At 38.6% G+C, this 23,641-nt stretch overlaps 2 protein-coding genes across 21 annotated transcripts in view; one reads left to right on the forward strand and one right to left on the reverse strand.

Annotated features, from left to right (window-relative positions):
* Positions 1-23,641, reverse strand: part of LOC104909699 (uncharacterized) — a 40,433-nt gene continuing 16,792 nt past the window's right edge. For 11 of the 18 annotated variants that reach the window (XM_085219853.1, XM_085219852.1, XM_085219848.1 and 8 more), the window contains 11 exons: positions 22,845-23,060; positions 20,899-21,045; positions 15,582-15,740; positions 14,790-14,901; positions 14,309-14,415; positions 13,891-14,046; positions 12,518-12,622; positions 10,738-10,878; positions 9,627-9,711; positions 9,137-9,257; positions 6,556-8,379 (listed from right to left, as the gene is read on the reverse strand). In XM_085219853.1, coding sequence (XP_085075979.1) covers positions 8,190-8,379; positions 9,137-9,257; positions 9,627-9,711; positions 10,738-10,878; positions 12,518-12,622; positions 13,891-14,046; positions 14,309-14,415; positions 14,790-14,901; positions 15,582-15,740; positions 20,899-21,045; positions 22,845-23,060 — 1,539 coding nt within the window. In that variant the 3' untranslated portion in view covers positions 6,556-8,189. Of the gene's footprint in view, positions 839-933; positions 4,288-6,555; positions 8,380-9,136; positions 9,258-9,626; positions 9,712-10,737; positions 10,907-12,517; positions 12,623-13,890; positions 14,047-14,308; positions 14,416-14,789; positions 14,902-15,581; positions 15,741-20,898; positions 21,046-22,844; positions 23,061-23,641 lie in introns of those variants that run through there. The other 7 variants (XR_014882159.1, XM_085219850.1, XM_085219857.1 and 4 more) reach the window with 7 other exon arrangements.
* On the forward strand, positions 669-5,187 carry TTLL2 (tubulin tyrosine ligase like 2). 3 transcript variants are annotated; one of them, XM_085219867.1, is made up of 3 exons: positions 669-800; positions 1,312-1,432; positions 3,303-5,187. In XM_085219867.1, the coding sequence occupies exon 3, from the start codon at positions 3,303-3,305 to the stop codon at positions 4,926-4,928; it is 1,626 nt and encodes a 541-aa protein (XP_085075993.1). In that variant the 5' UTR covers positions 669-800; positions 1,312-1,432; the 3' UTR covers positions 4,929-5,187. The 3 variants fall into 3 exon arrangements, with proteins under 3 accessions (XP_085075993.1, XP_019468406.2, XP_010705377.2); XM_019612861.2 differs by lacking the exon at positions 669-800 and having other exon boundaries at positions 1,286-1,432; XM_010707075.3 differs by lacking the exons at positions 669-800; positions 1,312-1,432 and adding an exon at positions 1,497-1,643 and having other exon boundaries at positions 3,299-5,187.

The following is a 23,641-nucleotide window of genomic DNA, read 5'->3' on the forward strand; positions in this document are numbered from 1 at the left end:
TTAAGTCTTAACAATTTTGTATTTGTGGATCAGACCTGGTACCACAGGTTTACAACCAAGGCTGAAAAAACCACATGCAACATCAGAAGATGGCAGCCACTGGAACTGCTCACCTGATTGCAGGGAATGCAGTAGTTCCAGTGATCTGTGATCACGGAGTCACCATTTATAAAGATCTGTATTCTTCTCATTCTGCCTTTTTTAAGCACTTGCTGTGAATTCTCTTATAGTCTGGCTGTATCTACAGTTTGTACCAGAACATGACTGTCAGGCAGCAAGCAGTCCAGGTCTGTCTGCACTGAGATCCCATCTTCACCCCGTACTGCAATACCACACAGGTTCTGATCTCTCCCACAGCCACAGCTGCGTTCATCCTGCAATGAAGTAGCAGCTCTTCTCAGCCTGAGGCTGCCTGTGTGAGATGAGTTTTCCCAGAGAGCTCGCGGACTGAGCTGGGTCACGCAACGTCCGTTGCTGAGGCAGGTGGTGGGCATACCATGCATTATAGCACCATCTGGAGCTTAAGACAGTCAACTTCGAGTAATTAATGCTGATGCTTTAACAGCTTCCACCGTAAAAGGACGAAAGCCCGGGGGGGGAGGGAGAAAAGGCAGCAGGACGTCCCTCCGCAGGCAGCCAGACAAGGCTCTGGGGCCACCGCCCGCCCTTCCTCATTGCCAAGCAACGGCCGCCGGCCCTTCCTTCCTCCGGCCCCAGCAGCCGGTCCCGCCGCTTCCCGCTCACTCGAGCGCCTGCAGCTGCGGCCGGAGCCGCCCTGGAAGGGGTTGAAGCTGGCAGAGGTACGTGCGGGTCAGCAGGTCCGCGGGGTGAGGCTGACCTAGGAGCGAGTGCAGTACAGTGGGGCTCTGCCCGGCCTTTAAACTTATAGCACTTCTGCTCAATCAGACACTGCATGCACCTGCTCAGCCTTACCCCAGTGCCTGCGAGCTTTTGTTGCAGGTAGCCCACACCCAGTGCACATAAGGGGCCATGTGGTGTAGCCAGATGGGATGAAGCTGGATTGGCAGGCATCTTTCCTGACCTTGCAGTATGGGGCTGCTTACTGGACAGAAATGAGACCTAAAGGAATAATTAGAATGGTGGTTTGTGAGACAGAATCCCAATGCAGGCAGCTTGCAGACCCACATTATGGTATGTGGCCCTGAGGATTTGAGGATTTTAGTACACAACACTTACCAGTCAGTCTGCTGAGTTTAGCTATGCAGAGGCAGTCCACTTGAATGCTGCAAGCAAACAGTTTCACTGCCTAACCATTAAAGATCATATTTCCACAAGATCTCCCTCCAACAGGTATAAAGACAAGCAACTGTGATGCAGAAATAGCTGGTAGCAGCCAAGGCAGACCTGGAGCCCTGGAAGAGGCTGGGACTGTCCGGTAGCCCCAAGGTCAACACACAGCTCCACAGGAACGGTGAGGTCACAGCTGCACTCCTTATTCTGAGGGGAACATCTGCAACAATAGTCAGTGGGTGTTGGATTCCAGCACACTCACAGGCAGCTGCAGCCATTTCCACTCTGTGGATGAATGTCTGCAAACACCTAGGTGGATTTTCAGGTTATTAAAGAATGGGCCGAAAATGGAGAGCTCAGGGAATGCAGGCAAAACTCTCCTAGATGATGAGGTGAGCATTCATCTAGGCACATGTCTGTATAGATGAGTAAAATTCACTCATTAAAAATCACTGTATCATTCTAGAGTTACTTTTTTAATATTTCTGTAAGAGCTTCTGCTTATTTGTGATAGGACTTGTTTTTTAAAAGCAGGTAACTGCACTCTCATTGTTTTCTTTGTATTTAATTACCTGGAAGTATAAAGCTCATGTTGTTATATCAAGGCGTGGTGAGTCAATTTCCTGTATGCTGTTCCCTGAGTGCCAGAGGTATGAGAGATATGCCATTAGTACACCCTGACATGGAAAACCACCAAAGGCAGCTTCATTCTTCAGATACTACTAGCAGCCTAATTTATGATTACCTACCAGACTAATCATATCTGCTCTAGATTCTTGTGCAACAGTGCTTTTCACTGAAACACTGCTAGTAGTAATGCTCAGCAGTACAAAAAAGACAAAACTAACTGCAGTCCTAAGATGGCTCATCCAAATGCTTAGTATGGCTATTTTCAGTTATGCTTTTTCTCAATGTAATAATCATTGCCTAAGATTGTAAACCAGTTACTGTAAAACTTGCTTTGTTTTGCACATTATACACACACACACACACACACACGCACACAGAGCATGTCACAATGTCACATACTGCTGCTTAATATCAGACAGGAAAAAACTCCCAGGAAAGAAAGCAGAAGCAAAGACAACAAAAATTTCCTGGGCTCACTATGCCACCAGGTTAGGTTTGTGTACAGGCTTAACAGCAAACACAGCTTCCTGGGAAGTACTGCCTGCAAGAGACACAGAAAGAAGTCTTTCTTTCACCTTTGTGGTGTTAGTATCTAAGTTATATTATTATGCTGCAGTATCTACCATGTTTCTTTCCTGTTTCCTACAAACCCTTACCCAAGGAAAGCTCTCACTAAGGAGAATTCAGCTACAGTCTGTAGTTGAGCCTGATAGCAGCAGCAAAATGTATTGGACAGCCACAACAAATACATCATAGAAGAGGACCACCAAATGTCAGATGTGGAAAGTGAAGCATGTTTTATATCATGCAAGAAATTCTGAGTTGTTTTCCACAAGCAGATGAAATAAGCCTTAATCTGTTCTACAACTGACAAAACTTTTAAGTTATGTTAACTTACATTTTATTAATGGTAAGACATTAAAAAGTCTTTCTGAACAAGAACTGTCGAATCTGGCTTTTCAAAAAACATAAGTGAGATATTCTGACAATTTCAAAACAAAGAAAATTCAGAGTTTTAAAAATACCTGGCAGATTATTTTTCTTCTGTGGAAAAAATTCCCATATCAAGAAATTGTAATATTCAGTAATATTCATGAGTTACAGAAGTTTTAGGACAACTGCTATTATAGTAGGCTACCTCAAAGAAAGAGTAAATGCAAGACTGAAGATGTACAACTTTTCAGCAGTCAATGCTTTGTGCTATCTTAACAGCTATCTGGTATTTATGCCCTTCTAACATATCTTTTAGCTTAAACAAGCCTTTGACTTCTCTTTCACGGGCAATGGAAACACAGGAGTGATATGCTTTGAGAATGTGTTGAGAGTGACAAATGTTAAGAATACAGCAAGGCTGATGACTGTTAGCACAACTTGTAGCATTGTTTCTTTCCTGACAATTCTGTTTTCTTTTAACTAGTAAGATGGAAATGTTGGCAGATGATAATGCAAGTGAAACCTTGAAGCCTTTGGTGTTCCGTCTCCATGAAAATGCCCCTGCAATAATCCGTGAGGTTTTACTGGAACGTGGTTGGACTGAATTTGACCAAAAGGAGCAAGATGACACGGACTGGAACTTGTACTGGCGGAACTCACCTTTTCCTATGACAGACCACCACAGTATTAAACCATGGCAGAGACTCAACCACTATCCAGAAGCTGTCAGGATCACCAGAAAGGACTATTTGGCAAGGCATCTGAAACGTATGAAAGGGGCATATGGATCAACACTGTATGAATTTAGTCCAGTGGCATTCATCATGCCCAATGACTATGTGAAATTTATAGCAGAATACAGCAAAGAGAGACAGACAGTAGGCAGACCTAGCTACTGGATTTGCAAACCTGTGCATCTCTCCCGTGGAAGGGGCATACTCATTTTCCAAGACATTAAAGACTTAGTATATCACTGTACAGTCATTGTGCAGAAGTACATTAGCAACCCCTTGCTCATTTCAGGATATAAATTGGATCTTCGCCTTTATGTGTGTGTCACCAGTTTTTGCCCACTTACCATTTACATTTACGAAGAGGGACTGGTGAGGTTTGCCACTGAGAAGTTTGACCTCAGTTCTCTAGACAACGTCTATGCCCACTTAACAAACACCAGCATAAACAAATATGGAGCTTCATATAAAACGTTTAAAGAAGGAATTGGCTGTGGTTGCAAGTGGACATTCAGCAAATTCCGTTCTTACCTTCGAATTTTTGGGGTTGATGACATGCTACTGTGGCAAAAGATGAATAACATTGTGATTCTCACTCTGCTTGCTGTCACTCCCTTACCAGAGGCTTCCAATTGCTTTGAGCTCTTTGGCTTTGACATCCTGATTGATGACAAGTTCAAGCCATGGCTTTTAGAAGTGAACTACAATCCAGCTTTGTGTTTAGATTGCTCCATTGACGACACTGTGAAAAGAAAACTTCTTCATGATATTGTTGAACTGCTTAACTACAAGCAGGTTGACACTCACAGGCAGAATGAAATGCCTGGGTCGAAAGCTGTTAGAAGGCAGGCACGCTGGAGAAGAACTGGTCAAAGCACCCCGGAAGAGACTCCTGGCTTACTTTCTGGTCGAAAAGTATCTACTTGTATTTCTGCTCCTCAAACACAACCTGCCCTGCAGTTTGCAAGAGGATCAATTCATAAGGTGTCTTCCCTGACCAGGAAAACTGCCAGAGCACATCCAAAGGAAACACTGACTTCCCAGCTGCGGGAAAAGATGAATAAGCCAAAAACATCCTCCCAAGTAAAAATTGAAGCTAAAAACAAACAACTCCCAGCTGTACATTCTCCATTCATTTCTGCTCAACTCAGCCGGTGGTCACCTTCACCTGAAATCTGCAACTACAAGTTAAGCACACGCCCGTATTTCCTCTCTGATAAAGACCAGATGCCTACCCGCCAGGTAGGAGGTTTTGTGCTTATTTTTCCTTTCAATGAAGCCGCACTTCAAGCTTCCAAGGACAGCACAGATGTAAAGAGCATCATAAAGGAAATAAACAAATTAGTGAGCAAACAAAATAGCACAAGACAAAAAAAGACATAGACTGTTTAACTTCATGATTTGTATAACTTCATAATGTTAAATCATGCAGACATCATGAATGACACCGTTAGCTTGAAGGTATGTGGGCATGTACTGAAGTTGTATAAGAAGGAAATATTTCAAAGCATACACAGTGTAAAAATTGTGATTTAGCAGTTACCACGAGAGATTATTTTTGAAAATGAAAATGCTGAATAACTCTTAGAAGTAACCTCAAAATAAAAATGGAGAATTTCATTTCTCAAAACATCCTCAGAAATACCTGTCTTAATATTTATCTCAGAAATCTTTGCTTCTTTTCTTTTCCCAGCTTTATGATTTGAAAAAGCTGGTCAGTTTACACTAGGGAAACATTCAACTTGCTCTCAATTTACAAAGATGCAGGTGATATGAATCACACAAAACAATAACATTTTTGAACAATCCAGTGAGCTGCCTGGCATCACTTTCCACAGGTTAATTTTGCACTGTATGAAACAACAATATGAAAGAACTTTCATTTTATGACCTGTAGGATTCTGAATCTTATGGAAAACGAGTTATTAAGAAAAAAAAATAATGTACTGACATACACTGTTACAGTGGTGTTCCCCCACCCAAATAAGCCCTTGATAAAGAAGGCTTCCTAAGGTGAGAAAGAAATTTGATATTGGAGGGCAGGACAAACTGCAAATATTGTATTCAAGAAAAGCAAATTAAACCTCTGTCTCACAGACTCTGTGTTAGCCACTCAAAAGGTGTAGCAATTAGGCAGTTTTGCTTTCAGTAGAACTTCTTCTCTGATTAATTAAGCATGGAAGATTAAAAAAAACATTGAACTGAGACATCTGAAGCTTTAAGATTACTACTCTTTTCTTGTACACCTTTGCTGCCCCCAGCTGTCTAAAACTGAAATTATTGTTCAGAAGTCACCTACAGTGTATTCTAGGTTTGTCTCAAAATTGAGGCCAGGTACTGGCTGTAACATAGTTCCTGTAGTGCTAGAAGACCTGTGGAGAGAAATAGGGTTTTCCAGCTGTGTCCCACATCCCCAAAGATTTCATAAAAACATGTTCACTGCATAGCACAGAAGAAAAGTTATAATAAGCTGGCTTTTCCAAAGTAGGCAAGTGTATTGCTACAATTAAGGTAAATATGCACCACAAAATTTGGATTATTAGTGTTCCTGCACCATATCTAGCAGAGCAAGCAGCTCCTGATTACCTAAAGCAAATGGAAGGTAAAGGAGACAAGGTGTGAGAATTAGCCTGTGAAAAATAGTATAACTTGTCATAATTGATCTGTGAAGGGCTCCTTACCTGCCAAGGCTCATTAGTTACGTATTTTTCTGTCTCCCTTTCTAACAAAATTAAATGGCACCCCTTACTTCAAGAATCCCTTTCCTTCTGTGCTATAAAATATTGCTTGAAAAACATGTGCAGAGACCTAGGAGGTTACGCATATCACTTAAGTGTTATATCTGTACAGGACTGCATGCCTTTTATTCCAGAAGAAGAACATGTCCTACAAATAGAATCAAGAGTGCTTAATTAGCCAAAGGGCAAGCAGATCACAAACAAAATTATTCCTTATTGAACTTAAAATTATAAAGGATTATATGCGCAGATAAATGAATGGCAATCAACAATTTAAGGTAAGTTTGTATTTTACTATAGAAACAAACAGGATGTAAGCATAACAACTGGAGAATATGCACTCCTTGTTAAAAAAAATTCCTGAGAATAAAAGCACTTGTGCCTTAGAAACATCAATTTTCCTAACCAAACTGAAAGAGAGAATTAATCATATTTACTGTTTTTATGATGGTCAATTGAAAAGACAAAAAAACCACACACATTTGTTTTAATCAGAGGTTACACTGAGCAGAAATTCTTAGTGAAACACACGGAAAAGAATGATCTCTTTGATTTCTTTTGATTAGACTTTCCTTTTACAAAACATATAAAATGTATTAAGTGTTTCAGAAGCGAAGAGCACAGATTTAAAATTGTTCCTTTGTTGTAACGAAGCATAAGCAAAATAATACAATATTATTACCACACCATCTGACATCAAACTTCTTGGATATTTAGAACATCATAATTAAATTCGTGAACAACAGCATGAGTATGATCAATACTAACAACATTTTCTACTCTGCTCAATCTGTTTCTTCCAAAGATGATCTGCAATATGAACGCTGATGCATTGGCAGTCTGGTCCACTGGAAGGTAAAGAAAAGAGAGAGAAGTTCCATAATCTTGCAATTATTTTGCACATGGGTGTGAGAAAAGGCCAAAGCAGCATCCTATGAATGTGTGTTTGTTGCTACAGGAATTTGAAGGGCACGAGGAAATAATTGGTCTTTTCAGTCACTGGGCAGTGAGACGAGTTCTACAGGGGAAATGCTTCAGTGCTTTGGAAGAATTCAAGACAGATGATGGACAGTCAGTCTACCAGGAAGGGAGCTGAAAGTAGTATCTGGTAAATGATTAATCCCTCTAGGTATTAAGCGCAATTCAAAGAGCCTTAAAACTGTTGAGATTCACTGACCAGAAATGTTTTTATACTACTGGAAGAATAAAGGCAGTAATGGGAGAGGTTAATTCAAAAACAAAGCAACACAAAAGAGATCTGAGAAAAGAAAGATGTAAGAAGCGTCACTTTTATCTGGAATAATGACCAAAAAGGAGTAAATGTTACATTTTGTCTTCAAATACACTAGACAGTATTCTCAGACTGTAATTGTATCATTTCATGCATCTCAATGCAAGCCTTTTGCCTCTTGCCCTGTCAGGTGGCACTGTTCTGAATAGTCCACATTCCCTCCCATCAGGTATTTATGTACATTGGTATGACTGAGCCTTCTCCAGGTTCAAGAGCCCCCGCTCTCAGCCTCTTCTGATATATAAAAGGTACCTTAGCATCTTCTAATTACTCCTTTTTTTTTTTTCTACTTCCCTAACCCCAGGACACAAATGTAGGCTAGTCTCCATCCACTAAGATTTTTATGTGTTTTTTTTTCCTTTGTGGTATGATGGCAATTTGTAGTTATATAGAACACAGTGGATTGAGAGTATTATCCTTAGTTTATTTCATTAGAAATGGTGTTTTTCACTGCTGCACATGTTCTAATCTTAATAATTAACAGCAACAGAAAAGCAGAGACATCAGGAAAGAATCTTTTAAACCATCACACATGTCCAGAGGGGGGAGAGATTAAATCGTACAGAGAAAGTATGTTGAGCCACTTACATACGGTGCAGCCACTGAGGGGAGGAATCACTTCTTATCTAGGATGATATTACCCTCTTCATCTTTGATTCGAACCCGTCCAGACAAATACTTGGTTTCTTGCCTGCCATTGCAGTACACAGTCTTTATGGTTCCATCTGGATACTCCCTCCTCTTGAACTGTGCAGTGTGAAACTCCTTCTGGCCATTACTGAATACCACTAGTTTATCTCCATTCCTGAAAACAATAGCCATGAGTGAATGGGCCATAAAGCACTGCACGTTATTAACCTATCATACCTAGTTGCCTAAGATGGCACAATGAAAGTAGAAACTTTCATAGGTTATATAATTCACCTCAGAATTTACATGTGTTCACATCAGAGATCAGTTATCACAATCAAATTTCAATAGAAAGGTGCTTCTATACATAATAACGGATGGTAGGATCTGTATTTTTATGAATACCGCATGCAGGGATCTCAAGGCATTTTGCTAATACAAAAATCTCTTTTACAACAAATGCACAGAATAGGCATGTATAATGAATTCCTGCTGTTATTTGTCCTCATTTTATATGATGAAATAGAAGCAAAGAATTCAAAACATTTTGGCAAGAACAGAAAGTGAGTAAAATACCAAAGAATAGAACCCAAGAGTCTTCTCCAGTCCTACATTTTTAACACAAACAACTGGCTTCCCTTTTGCTTGCAAGTTATACTGTTGCCCTGGCCAGATGTTGAGAGTGACTGCAAAGTTACATACAACAAAATGAGAAATAGTTCGCAGTTACTTTACCAGTGACATTAGGTCACCTGTGATTCAAAGTGGAAGCAAACAACTCTCAGTTCCTCATTGTAGCAAAACACTTGTTCTCAACCAAATTTCTTTCATATGGAAGTTTTCCAGCCATGCAGAATTAAACCACAGTTGTATACACTAGTAACATTAAACTTGTGCCCAGTGCCAATTCCTGTCTCTAAAAGGAGACTTACTTTTCTACTTTTACTATTGTACCATCTGGGAAAAAAGTTTCCTCGAATCCATCACTATAGAGGCATTTCACTGTGTGATCTGGGAACACAATTTCTTGTGTGCCATCAGGATAATGCTTTTCTGTGGAAAACAAGATTTAAAAAAATGTCTTTGGAATTATTTCTCATAGCTTTACACAGAGCTGGATGAGATTTTTTTAGACTTTGTAGTGAGGGTAGAAATTTTATCCAGTGTACCACTAGAGAAACTAAAGAATCAAATAAGATAGTAAAGCTACAGAAATGATGCATTTATGCCCCTTTATTATCTTTCTTTGTAGAAAGAAATTGAGCAGTAAAGTGATGGATCATACAAAAAAAAAAAATCAAGAAGCAAAGACAAATCAAATTTGAAGAAAAAAAGCAAATCTGCTGGAGTTAGGTTCAGACAACACTTACGCAATTAAGACATCCCCACACATATAGTTCACATCCACAAATTCTTGCATACCTATCTGATTATTAGGGAACTGCAGCACCTCTAGGCCCCCTGGATAAGCAGTGTGAGTTGTCTGTGCATCTGCATAGTAATAAATCTGGAAGGACAGTGAACTGTTCGTGAGGCATAAGATGATTAAATCATAGCAATGTGTTTAAAAAATAAGCCAACTTTAAGAAGTCATTTCAAGGCCATTTTCTTCAGGTATCTGCCATCCCTAAAAGTTGATACGTTTACATTTTAATTCCTTTCTTTCATTCACACCTCTCCTCCTGGCTTTTCCCAGATATTTCTACTTTCTGTAGTGTAGAGCAGAACAATGAGAGTGATCTTCTCAACTCCCTGCGGATAGGATCTCTAGCTTCAACCCATATACTAATAATTTAAAACGTTCACATTCTTGCCAAGATCTTACTCATCCCCACTTCAGCTCATGTTCTTATTAAACATATTTACCTAATGCTAAGAGGGAAGAACTCCTGTGCAACCCACTCTAAAATATACAAAAAAGCAGTCCTTTCTTCAGATGGCTTCCCCTACATTTTGCCTTCTTCTGGTTTCCTTTGATCTGCTTAGCTCAATCCCTGCTCGCCCCTTCTTTAACTGTTATCTTCACTTCTTTCTATTCTTGTCCTCCCTATTCAGGGCTGTGGAAGCCAACACCCTTTCTCATCAATTTATCCCAGAAATGCTATTTCAAGATATGCCGTAACATAACATTAATGCTGTAACACCATGGAAAGCGCAGCAGCAAAGTCCTAGGTTACAGAGGGTGAGAGTGTGCTCAAATGCAACAGCTGTAGACATAAAAACAAAGGAAGAAGTCTGCTTACATTTAGAAGGTCTCAGGCAGGCAGGGATCTCCAGCAGGATATCCTTGCCTCCACTAACAACCTTTAAATGAGATCTGGGAAGGGCTGGATCCTGGCTCCACCTCTTCCAGTCACTCAAGTACACTGCATACACCTGAGCTACCCTGGGTTGGCCCTGCCTTCCCACCAGGTGCTCAATCACTGCTTCAAGCTGTGACTTAGCATTTTTGCTACAAAGATGAGCAGTAGGAACTTGTTTGACAGATCACTTAGCCATACAATTTTCCTTAAAGAAAACAAATGCGACATACCACTCTCTGATCTGGCATAATCTTCTTTACATCTCCATTGAAAAAGCTGATTGTTGTCATCTTTTTATCAGCACTGATCTCTTTTTTAGTACCATTGCAGAAAGTGATGATTCGACGTCCATCAGTAAGCACCTCTTCAACCTTCAAAAACATAGTGCACCTAATGTTGCTGAAGTCAAAGGATGCAAGTTACACTACACTGCCTTCCAATGAAATTGGAACTTGAAGTAACTCATTGTACTCATTCAATACTTTTGCATTTCAAAGCTACCTCAGCAGCATTTGTGCATTTTTTTTTGCCTCACTTTCGTATGAGAGAAAAAAAGTCTGACATTATCTTTTAGCAAAATCATCCCTTTTCATGCACTTTGATTCAAATTCCCACCACACCACCTTCTCTTCTGTTAAGCACGATAAGACAGATTGCCCTGGGGCAATAATGCAAAAATACAGGCTGTTCATTGGCCGACTCAGTTAGTAATGGTTTGTACTATTTTCATATATGCTGGTACTCATTTTCTGTAGGTTGTCCTGGATTATGCAAATCAAAATGATATATTAACAGATAGCTGACGTGTTAACAACCATTTTTTGCAAGTAACGTAAGCTTGAGTGGACAGTCAATACTACAGAGTTAAATGTATGCAGAGATTTCTTACAAAATTGATCAAGACTTCTTAACAGGTGGCAATAATATTATCAGTGTACAAAAAATATGTTGGAATAAGACTTCCTTCCTAATACAGCCTCTAGTTAATGAGTTTTCCAGAATGACTATGGGAGCTAGTTCTGTTCAGAATATAGAAATCCCATAATTCAATTCATTTAGCAAAGTCCAAAAAAAAAAAAAGAAGAAAACCATATGGTGCACTATAGCTTTTCCTTGTATTTCCAGTGTTGTCACAGGCTCTCTACAAAAACAAACAAACAAAAAAAAACAAAAACACCACACATTCCAGCAAGACAAGAAGGATAAATATCCTCAGGGAAAGGGGATGAATACTGAGGGCAAGATTTTAGTTTTAGAAATAATTTTGTTTTAAAAAAAAAAAAAAAGTTATAGAAAGATATTCTTATAGATACTTACTACAAAAGTCCTTGTTAGAAAAAATTCCAGTTAGTTTAAATAAGAATTAATGACTCAATCCACCTTTTGGCCACTCTCATGTTGAACAAGCCTTGTCCAACACTAAGTTTTATGAATCAAATACAGTGGTAAAAAGGACTTTTTCACAATTATTTTTCTTTCAAGGATCAAAACAATGAATAATGTATTTTCTATTTCTATGATAAGGAAACGTGATTGGTAGAAACTTTCACACAGTCTATCTCAGTGCTAGTTATAAAATAATAGGTACATCAAACCAGTTTCCCCTGAACAATGTTATATCGCAAAGGCCTTTTCCATGTGTGCTTATTGGAAAGTATCATTAATCAGCACATGTATTGACAGGAGAAGTTCTGAACTAAATAGACACAGAAACCTGTGTTTTATTTTACTGTCTGAACTTAATATATTCTAAGGCTTATCAAGAATTGACAACTGTGATTGGACATAGATTACCCTCAGTCAGCGCAGTAGGAGATAAGAAAAATTGCTTAAATGATTTCCATCCCATCAGCTATATAATAATTTCCTGCTACTCATAACGTGAACTTTACACTTAAGCTCTTCATTAAGGACTCTTTGAGAGATAATTTTCTATGACTACTTGAAGTAGCAATTCCTATCAGTTGCAGCCCTGTTGGTGATCTCTTCAAGCACCCTAATTTATCTCACCTTTCCATCACGATGCTCTATTTTTTCCTGCACCATGTCCTCATTTTTCCTTCTTTCTTGATGTAACATTGACCGTCTAGATAATATTGATTTTGGAGGCTGCATCTATGAAAATATCACAGTCAGAATTATATAGACAGGCTGTAAAAATATTTTCACAAATTTTCATCAACTCTTCAAAAAAATGTTTACTTTTACACACAAAGAGGAAAGTTGCCCTTCTTTCCGGTATTGTCCTGAACTCATAGTTTTTTTGATGAATTTTGATGTTTTAGTTGTAACTGCAATTGTTGTGCATTAGTTCCAATTAACGCCACCTACCAAAGCAATATCAGGGAATGAGTGCATTGTGGTGAAACTGCACTATAGGAAATGGAGAGAACAAACAGAACAGCAAAGAACAGGATTACCTTTGAATGAATGCAGGGTTACTGATTTGCAAAGAAAGGCACCTATGCTAGCAAGATCCACCTTTCAAAACAAACCACATTGCTCTTAGTTGTAGGTAATGCTGACTATGTAATAACTAAGAGTAATTCAGGTTGCTATGCATTCAATTTACTATTACAATTTTCCTTTGCACTGTCTGGTAGCATAAAGGAGCCTTAAGTTAACTGAGGACTGGCACTTGGCATCCAGAGCAGTTACTATCTAATTCTCATTACAGCAGTAGCACGTGTCAGCCTGTGGGATCCAAAGGAACTGGGAGTACTGCTTCCCACAGGGCTTGAAGTTGTCAGATCGATCCCCAAGCCTCTGTCCACTGCACAGCATTTGCAAAGTGTTTTCCATAGCGGTTTCTCTTCCCTCTAAATAGAACATCCTTCAGTTCTCACTCTTCTTACTAATATGGATTTCATACACACAGGCCAACACAGTTTGAGGTAACTACTGCTTGTCTCTATATGTCAAGCTATGTTCAAAGGACTGAGCATACTTTCAGAGTAGTACTGCTTCCAGAGCACGCATGGAATGCCCAGTAACGGATGGAAAGTCCATGTACTGGGAGGCTCTGAAGCAAGCAGTGGGACCTGAACACTAGCGAAAAAAAAAAAATAATAATAAAAAAATCATCATGCATACTTCAGCTTTATTCTGGAGAAAGGCACAAATCTTCCAGATACAATATTCCCCCTCCCTCCTGCCCCTGGATCAAAACTTGGATCAAAATTGCAATTTCATTAAGGAAACAGAAGTTGTGTCCTTTTGGGAGATTGTAACTCAGTATCAGTTTCAGATTAAAAGTTCTGAGTTTTATAGTGGACAAGAAAGAAATGGGAATGGAAGATTTTCTTAGTGTGTTTCACTTCAGTTCACCCATGGAAAAGACAGTTACTCATCATATAAGACCCAGAATCACAAGTTGCTCCAACCTTTGCTTCAGCATCCAGAAGAGTAGGAGAACTGCTTGTAAGTACTTTGTTCTCATATGCAGTTATGCCACTTCTCCTTTGGGTCGTTGCAAAAGCCACTTTATTCTGAGGTTTTAACATTTTTTCTGTCTTTTTAAGATTAGGAATCTCTTCTTCCTGAACCAAAATTAAAATACTAACTAGCAACATAAATCTACTAATGTCCAACGGTCATGCGGAATATGTTGGTAAAGAAATGTACTTTGTTACTTATAAGCCATTAAAATATTGTTTTAAAGAGTGTACACATCATATAAGAAGAGATAAGAAAATAAATCCAAGAGAGCACTGTTGCCAGTCAAATGGGAGTTAGCATGCTGTATGTGAAAACTGAAGTCACAGGCAGTGAATTATTTTAAAGATTTTCTTAGTGAAATACCTGTGTTTCCTCCCTGTAACTGCAGAGCACAAAGCTGCACGTGTTATTGCTGGGCTTATTTGAGAGGAACGTGTCTTCTGAGATAATTGAAGTGGGTGAAGGTGTGCCTATAAGGAAAAGCAAAATTAAAGAGGATATAGTCATGTTTCTTCACTTAGTGCAGAAGATCATTTTTAAAGATGCTAGCTCTCAGATGCTTGCTTGCGACATGTTGCTTCTTATACTGCTAATGGTGGCTTGCTCATTTTTGAAGGTCCTTTGCCCTGGACCAAAGAGAACTGCAGACCACCTCCATGCTCCACCTTCTGGGCTTCCACAGCAATAAATTCAGCACATTCTATTCTCCTTTTCTTATCAAATGCAAGTTTCATACTTCTCAGAATCGTAGGAGAGTTTTAGTGACAATATATTTCCTGTTAACCAAGGGTTGGAGATCAATCATTCAGATGACTCTAAGGCAGAAAATTCCCACAAGTCTTACCTTTTTCATAAGATGATGACTTATGCCCCTTAGAAACACTCAGATGTGAGCCAACTCCAGGTGATTTCCTCTCATCTGTTCTTCTCCCAGTAAGAGAGGGTTGATGTACAACCTGAAGCAATATGGAGAAGTTGTGACATACAGTCGTGCCTTGCTGTAACGTGGGAGAAATCAGTGATATGGATGGAGTGTGCCTCCCCTTCCTGGGAATGTCTGAGCACAAGACCTATACACTGACACAGTGCTTGTGTTTCATCTTAATTAAGACTGTTTTGAAGAAAGAGACTGTAGGGAAAGAGCTGGAAGAAGCCCCAGATGGGGCTCTGTCTTTCCTCTCAAGAGCTGTATTTTAGCTGTGGCTCTTTCTCTTGATCCTCATTGGGTTGCCAAGACAATGAAGCATGGCACATCACAGTCATGAACAACTTCTCAGGACAAAAATTCTTTACTTGGAGAGTGACAAAGCACTGGAACAGGCTGCCCAGAGAGGCTGATATTCAAAACGAACCTGAACATCTTCCCACATGGCCTGCCCTAGGGAACCTGCTTTAGCAGGGGTTGGACTAGGTGACCTCCAGAGGTCCATTTCAGCCCCTATGGTTCTGTGATTCTGTGAAATATTTCGATGTATGAGCAGTCCCTAAGATGATTTCAGGCAAAAAAAATGGTACAGTACCAAGGCAAGAAGACCAAGCAACAGCTCTGTGAGAAAACATAATCCCAATCTAAATTTTGAACAATATTGTCAAGAGAAAATAGAGGTAGTTTAAATAGACCTCTCCATTGTCTTACTTCTTCTGATTCAAAAGGTGTCACTCTTCCCTGGTGAGGTGTTCTCCTGCCAGTTGGCGTTGTGCTTCTGCCAAGGGTGCAGTGAGATGGTTTCTTTTCTTGATGTTCCTTTGTTACCAGTCTCAATGGATCAGCCTTTTGTACAGAGCTTTTTATTGCCTAAAAGATTAAAATACATTTGCATGAAGTTAATATAAACATAGCATTAGAATCCTTCTACAGCAGGTGGCTCATTCAATTTTTAAAACTTTTGGAAGATGTATCTCTGTGTATGGATGTATATATGCATATTTTGTATGTTATTCCCTCTTTGGACTCGGACCACTTCCCCCAGTCATCTGTGGATGAAGGAGAGGGGTAATTCTAAGTACACAGTGCAAAGCAGCTGTTGCTGCTCTTAGGCTCTTATTCTTCAGTCTAGCCACCTTGCCAACCACAACCAAAGTATTCCTCCCTGGGAAACCACAACTGAGCTGATCCAGAAAAGTACGTCGAGTGGGAGGGTTTTTTTTGTTTTTTGTTTTTTTTTGCCAGATGTTCACCTTTTTTATATTTGAAGTGTCTCATCCACTGGACAATGACTACTTGGGAGCACAAGAGTAGGCAGTCCATGGAAAAAACACATGTGCCATCAGCTTCATTTGCCCAAGCCCATGGCTTATTGCTCAAGGAATGGAGCACTAACAAACACAAAAGACTAACCAATTCCTTCTCCAAAAACAGTCACTAGAGCCAATTTTCCATAATGATTATAAAATTTTCTGTACTGAACTCACAGTTTAAGGGATTTTTGTCATACGTGATGATATCATCATCTTTATATTAATAAATCACATTAAAATTTAATGGTCATGCTTACAAAAACAGAGTCAATGAAGAAAAATTATCTGAACACCAGAAGATGGTAGAATTTTCAAAAGCTAAATCTTTTCCTCTAAGCACAAAACAGCTTTGAGCAAGAGATAGGTTATTAATTAGCTCTTTCAGACAAGTATGCTAAAAGATGCAGAATTGAATAAAAATCATTGCTAAAGGAATATGATTTTTATTTAAATTCAGACTTTTTATTTTTTGAAGGCAAATTCTGGGAATATGCCAAAATTATCCAAATACAATCATTTTCATAGAATCCTGGAATCACCAAGGTTGGAAATGACTTCCAAGATCATCCAGTCCAACCATCCACCAATATTTCCCCACTAAACCATGTCCTTTAATACAACATCTAAATATTTCTTGAACGCAAGATTTTAACTGTACATTTTAAGTATACATGAGTATGCAGTGACAAAATACAACTGGACCTCAGCTCAAGAAAAATGATTTAGTAGTAAAGATCTTCAAAATTATTTTTGATGAAGTGATGTAAATCAGAAATTGCAGACTGAGAAAAGGAAAGTGCTCCTAAGCCACTGTTATATTGCTAAAAATATTAAGACTGAAACTACTAAGTGACTGAGCAGAACTCAAAAAAAAAAAAAAAACACAAAAAAAACAACAGCAACAAAACACAACAGGGGTTCAGTTTCACAACAACTCAAGCCAATCTCAACCCAAATTACTGTAGTCCCTCTCTGTCTCCAGATGCATGTTTCCAGCCCCTTCCCTGTACAGCACCAGGAACCACAGAGTGGGAAGGGGCTGGTTCAGCAAGTGCAGTCAGGCAAAAATGAACTGCTTATTCTGCCCAGTTAGTTTTGAGCTCACCATCATCAGAAGAGCCAAGAGGGTCACAGCAGTGCAAGTTATCATCAACTTCAGCCAGACACTCATATGTGGCAGGTTTTTGTTTTGTTTTTGCTGAGTATATTATATAGAGACTGTTGAAAATCAAGCCTTTAAAGAACTAACTACATAAGACTTGTAAATAGAAAATATTCTGTGGCAAATATTTATACATAGGTTCTGCCCTAAGAAGCCTATTTTAAAAAAAAAGCTTCATCATCAAAAAGCATTCTTTGAAAAGGATGTTCAGAAATCAGAATATACTGACACAATGTATGCTATCTTAGCCAGGGGGCAAAGATCTGTACGAGATCTAAAAATAGGATGAGAGGAGGCACTTGCCTTTCTAACTTAAGGCTCTAACAAGCTCATGAAATAGAATGTGTTGGACTGCAGAAGTGAAGGAGAGAGATGAAGCCAGGGAGAAAGAAAATATATTTCCATGAACATGGTAAGTTATGTTCACTACATATCTAAACAAAAATCAATTCTGTTGAGGGTGCCACCAAATAGAGCACTGTTGCTATATGTGTCATTGTAAAAACTTCTGGTTTCCTTTTTTTTTTTTTTTTTTTTTAATGCATAGCATAGATTACAATTTTTAACTTATACACTAACATAACCATTTTTAAAGAAAAAAATATCAGGGAAATCAGTATAGGCTGAGTTGTCTGTGGTCTTTTTAGCATAAAAATGTATGTCATTCAAAGATCATTTCATGAATCATAGCAAATGCCCTAGCCCAAGCAGCTGCTGCAATTTAAGTCTAAACTTTTCAAGAGATCCAATTACTCAGTATTTGAGATGATAATGAATGATTAATTTCTTGATAAAGATTCCCTCAATTCAAACACTTTCATAAGTTCTCAAGTTATCTGAACAAATAGTTTTACTTTTCTTCATTGGGAACACATAGATACCAGTAGGTAGCAGAAGATGCCAGCTCATTTTGGATCTTGTGGGAGCTGGTGGGAGATTAAACAACCATCAGTGACACTGATCCTGCTGTTGGTTAAAGGAGGGACCTGGTGGTCTCCTGAGGTTTCTTTCAGTCCTACAGATCCTACATCATAGGGTTTACTTTCCCATACGAATGGATCAAAAAAACTTGGGAAAAAACAACAAATCTTCATGAATAAAGCAATGAAAATTCAAATGCTGTCTACAAATACTGTCTACATATTCTCAAAAGTCATAATTCCCTGCTTCATAATTAGTCAGTTCTCAGGAATAATATTCATGGACAAGGAAATAACATGTTTAGAGCTTATCAAAATCCACTGCAAAATTACACAGCAAAGTCCATGTAGTAAGAGAGGAAGTATGCACATTAGACCTTGATTGAAACTTTTCCAACAGCAACTTTTTAAAAGCTGTGTCAGTATGTCTTCTCATAGAACTCTCCCTTGTGCAAATGAATGATATCTTTCTTAGTAATCAGTAAAATTTATCGAGAACTGCATGTCTGGCAGGAAACTGGCAACTTGTTTCCTCCCAATTTCTAATGCATTCAGAAATTAGCTTGTTTGGAGATAATATAAATTATTAACTATTTGGGGCACAAGCCACATTCTGAAAGAATCTTTTATGATATGCAGATAAAATAGATGCTTATCTTGTCTCACAGCTTGAAGTGGCCATTTTTTCACCAACTAGACCACATTACAGTAAAAAAGGATTTATCGTTAATAAAAGAATTATAGGGCAACGGAATACACCTTTTTCATACATGTAGAGCAAGTGGCATATCTCTCAATTTTTTTTTTCTGTGTAAAATCATGTCCTCCTGATTCTTTAACCTGTACCAGTCATTACTTAATTTGCTCCCCAGGCATTCTTGTACATATCCTCAAAGTCTATTAGCTGTGACAGAAATAAATTGTATATTAGGTATTGTTATGCCTTCTTGGTTACAGCTGAGGAAACTCACCATTCCTAGCTGGCTTTATGTGAAATATCTTATAAAGCTTACCACATGTCTCTGTGACATGTATTTCTGCTTCTGTTACACAAGATGATCCCTTCACTTTGATTTATTTCTCCCATGCACAGTATCTCAACTCTGGACAGAAAAACAGCATGAGATTTTGCTTTACATCCAAAATTTAGAGATGTCCAGAGTCACAAAATCATTTCAAACTTTCATCTGCTAATAAGACAGCTCAAAGAAACACAAGTGAGTCACCATTTTCACATCTATCACTACACCACTGATTCTGTGCTTCTGTTTTATGTTCCTTTTCCCTGAGCCTTCAATTCTAGATTCAAATCACCAGCATCCACTCTGTTCACTGCATGGCCTTCCTCTGCCATGAGATCAGATAAAGAACACATGTTTCTGTCAGACACTTTAGAGTTCACCCAGGACATCTGGGCAGTATGCCCACCAGTCTAGCTCATGCTTGTGACAGATTCCAGTTGGATTGGATCCAATACTGGCTGGATGAATAAAGCCCAGATAACAAGAAGCCCAGAAGTCTGCTGTCCTCAACATCCCCCTTCTCAGAAGTGTTGCTGAAGTCCCCCGATTTTTTTTTTGTTCGTTTGTTTGTGCATGGCTGCATGCCACAGGGGGAAAACAAACTCAATAAATCACAAGGAGTCCCTGTGTAAAATAAATATTTCTGGTTTTACCTCATTTGGCAAGAGCACTTGAGACATTCAGATGAGACATACTGTTTCATACTGTGAAAGTTTCCAAGATAAGCTACCAAAGCTTTTTGTCCTTACAGCTCACCTGAACTGCAAATAGTTTATCCCACATTACTGGGCTTGTTTATAACTCTGCCAATTGAAGCACTAAGCAATTGTGAAATCCCAGCTACAGAAATGACTGAGGAGATCCAAAACTAACATAGAACAAATAAAATAATTTCCTACAGTTAAACTTTCCAGCTTCTAACTTACGAATAGCATATATTATTTAGAAATACATTCAGCCTTAAAGGCTGAAAATATCTGCTTCCTACTTGAAGTTACTATTTCAGACATGGTTGATGCTGCTCTCTTAAGCACATTCAGTTTAGAAATTGTCTCATGATTCAATAAATCCACTGCCTAGTGACTTTCAAGCCATACATTGTCATTATCAATGAATAGTTGCCTCTCTTCTCACCTGAAAAGTTTTAAATTTCATTTCAGTCCCTAATCAGGCAGAGAGAGCAGTACATTGGCTAATCTGAACTCATTTTTGCTCTACTCAGTGGAAGCAAGAGATTAATTTCCAATAGATACAAGTATTTTCAGAGACACTACATTTGAACAAAGCACAGATTTCAGCTAAACACTAACAAAAAGAAAAAGGAGGATTTGTAATAAGCAGTATGCTCACAATAAGGAACAAGAAATACAAAGCAAGAAAAAAAGCAAAACAATAAAAAAGAAAAAAGCATAACAGTGAAATATTTAGGTATCTATATATTCTAAATGATGAGATGTGTTTGACAGTGTTGTAAACTGGCTGTGGACGAGCTGTTAGAGACACAAGAGAGAGAAAAGACTTTCACTTGACATACTGAGTTAGTTTTTTACAAGCTGTGGCAAGTTAAGTGATTTTACCATTGATCAGGCAAAAGGCAGTAGGAACCCATACTTTGCTATTAATATCTCTGAAGTAGTGTTTCTGCAAAGCTGCCTTTGGCCCCACATGAGAGGTGATACAGCTCTTGTGCTTCTCTCTCCATGATCTCTCTTCTTGCGTGGACGAAGATGCTGTCTCTCGCAGGATAGCTTCTGCAACCTAACGAAGAATATGTTATACATACATAATTTTTAGTTCAAGTCACAGCTAGAAGAATCAAGCAATTCTCTAAGCTATGAGGCTTTCTGTTTTTAACAAAAATGAAGTAATCTAAGTGCAGTGATAGCCACTACCATGCAACACTTCAGCAGTAAGTAACTTCAGGTTTTCCTTCATAAAGAAATGCCAACACAGGGTATTAGTCTCCCACTATGAAAACACCAGGACTAGCATAGCTCAGGATTGATATTTAAAAGCTACGTATATAAATACCATGAATGAAATTCCACACCTTGTTCTGCTAGGGCTTGAGACTCAGCAGCATCAGCTATGACAGTCCTTGCCCATAGCATCCTAATATCTTTATCAGCATCACAAAACAAACTATATTATCACACAACAAAAATTTTCACAGGTTTGAGCAGTAATTCCATAGCATCATATGTTCCAGAGCAACAGAAATAATGTCACCTGCAACAGATGCCAATTGGCTTCTTGTTATTCTTGCTTTTTTACATTTTTTAATCATCCTGCGTGTGACTAATTTCTTCTTTCTGAACTTCATAGTTTATAAAAGAATGAATTATACACTAATGTATATGTTTGGGAAAATTAAAAAACAAACTGAAACATAACATGAAAAGGCATTTTCAAATGGAAAATATCAGTATTAGATGAAAAATCTCATGAATTAGTACATTGAAATCAAATAAAAAGAGAGACCAAAACTTCTTCAGTCCAGGAAGCAAGGGACTGGTTAATTGGGGTATCTGACTTATGTTAAAAAGGCATTACTAGAAATTATATCTACACATTAGAGAAATACCTAGGAATAAAAGGCTTGATTTGTTTTTCTCCTAGGTGTAGGCTCTCTATGGATAAATAAAATTCATCTCACCAGACTGCACCATCTGGAAGATAATTATCTGTTCCAGTCACCTCAGTTCACATATGATGAAATGAATCCCTCTTTAAACACACACATTTTTCTCCCTTGATTACGTAGAAAGATGAAATGACCCACTCAAACCAGATCTCTGTCTTTTGATTTCTGGTCTGAATCATTTAATTTCCCCTTAAACTTGCTGTCTCCTGTGTAAGAAGGGAGTAATGGAATTCTCCCTTCCTTTATCTCCCTTTAACGAAGGTACTCAATTACATAGTAAAGTAACAAGTAACCCTGCAAGTAAATTAAACAAATTGGACATTAATAAAAAAGAACAATAGATCCTGTTCAACTATGATTAAACCTCTTTACGATTAAACTCCTGTTCATCAGGGGTTCAATCTATGCTTTTGTAAGGGAGGCCACTGTTTTCTTCCCTGAAATTTTCCTGTACTAAATAAGAACTGAAATGAGGTTTATTTAAAGGTCTCACTATATTTATTGCCAGAAAACAGCCTGCATCTGGCTAAAGAGCTGTTCTGTTAAAAAGGTCAATGACATACACGAAGACCAGAGTTAATTTCAGGAGACTTTAATTGGCTTAATTGGGCCAGTGCAAATCTGTAACCTGGACTGACTCTGTAGTTAGTGGAGGGAGACAGGCACCATCTGCCCCTGCGTAGCTGTCAGAGACAGGCTGGTTAAACCCCCTTGTAGAGGTACTTATCTCTTGGATAACTAATGTTAAATAGAAGAGGACCACTCAAGGAATATATTTAAACATGGCTTAGTGTAGACCTGATATTTCTCTCCTTCAGTCTGAGCAGGGCAGGAATGGAGTGAAAGTATTCAGGAAAAAGAAAAACTAAGCCTAAATTATTCAGGCAGTATTAAACACAAAGTCTTACAGTACCGGTGTCTCTGATTTTCTGTCAACGAGATTCACCGTTCCTGTTTTTCTTTCTGCTTTCAGCCTCTTCTCTTCTGAACCTCTGAGCTCATCTCGAAGCTCCACGTTCTGCCTAGTCAGCATCTCAACCTGGTCTCTTAGCTTGCCATAGGCTGCATGCCAGCAGGACTCATTTCTCCTGAACTCCTCCTGCAGTCCTGTAATCTGTTGCTTTAACATCTATAAGAAGAAAAAAAAAAATAAAAAATAAGTGTCATGTCATTGCCTGCTCTGGACTAGGCATGCCAACTTTACACTCACAAAAGGTACTATGGAGCTCTTTGTCTTGCTTGAATTCCTACAATATACACATTTGAAGTAATAATAAAAATATTACAAGCACCTATAATCTTACCAGGAGGCGAGACATTCTTGTAAAGGAAGATCAGGAGATGCAAACGAATAATGCAAAAAAAAAAAAAACAACAAAAAAACAAACCAAACCAAACCAAAGCCCAAAACAAACAAAAAAAAACAAACAGAAAAACCCACACCATTAAAAGGACACATGGTATGTTTTAATGGCAAAAAGTGGCAATTCATCAGAACTTCATGTAGTGTGATTAGCTAGATGGTCCTTACAGACACCAGGGGATTGCAAAGACATTTTTATCTGAGTTCAAGGAAGTGAATTAATGGCATTTGTTACATTTTGATGAGGACCTCTTGCTATACATTTCCATTATTTTCTCCTGTTCCCTTCTCATTCCATCATCCATGGTGCTTCCAACACTGAGTCCTCTTCCTTTGGGAGCATTCCT

This window comes from Meleagris gallopavo, chromosome 2, assembly GCF_905368555.1.
Source record: "Meleagris gallopavo chromosome 2, MGAL_WU_HG_1.1, whole genome shotgun sequence".
NCBI classification, from domain to species: Eukaryota; Metazoa; Chordata; class Aves; order Galliformes; family Phasianidae; genus Meleagris; species Meleagris gallopavo.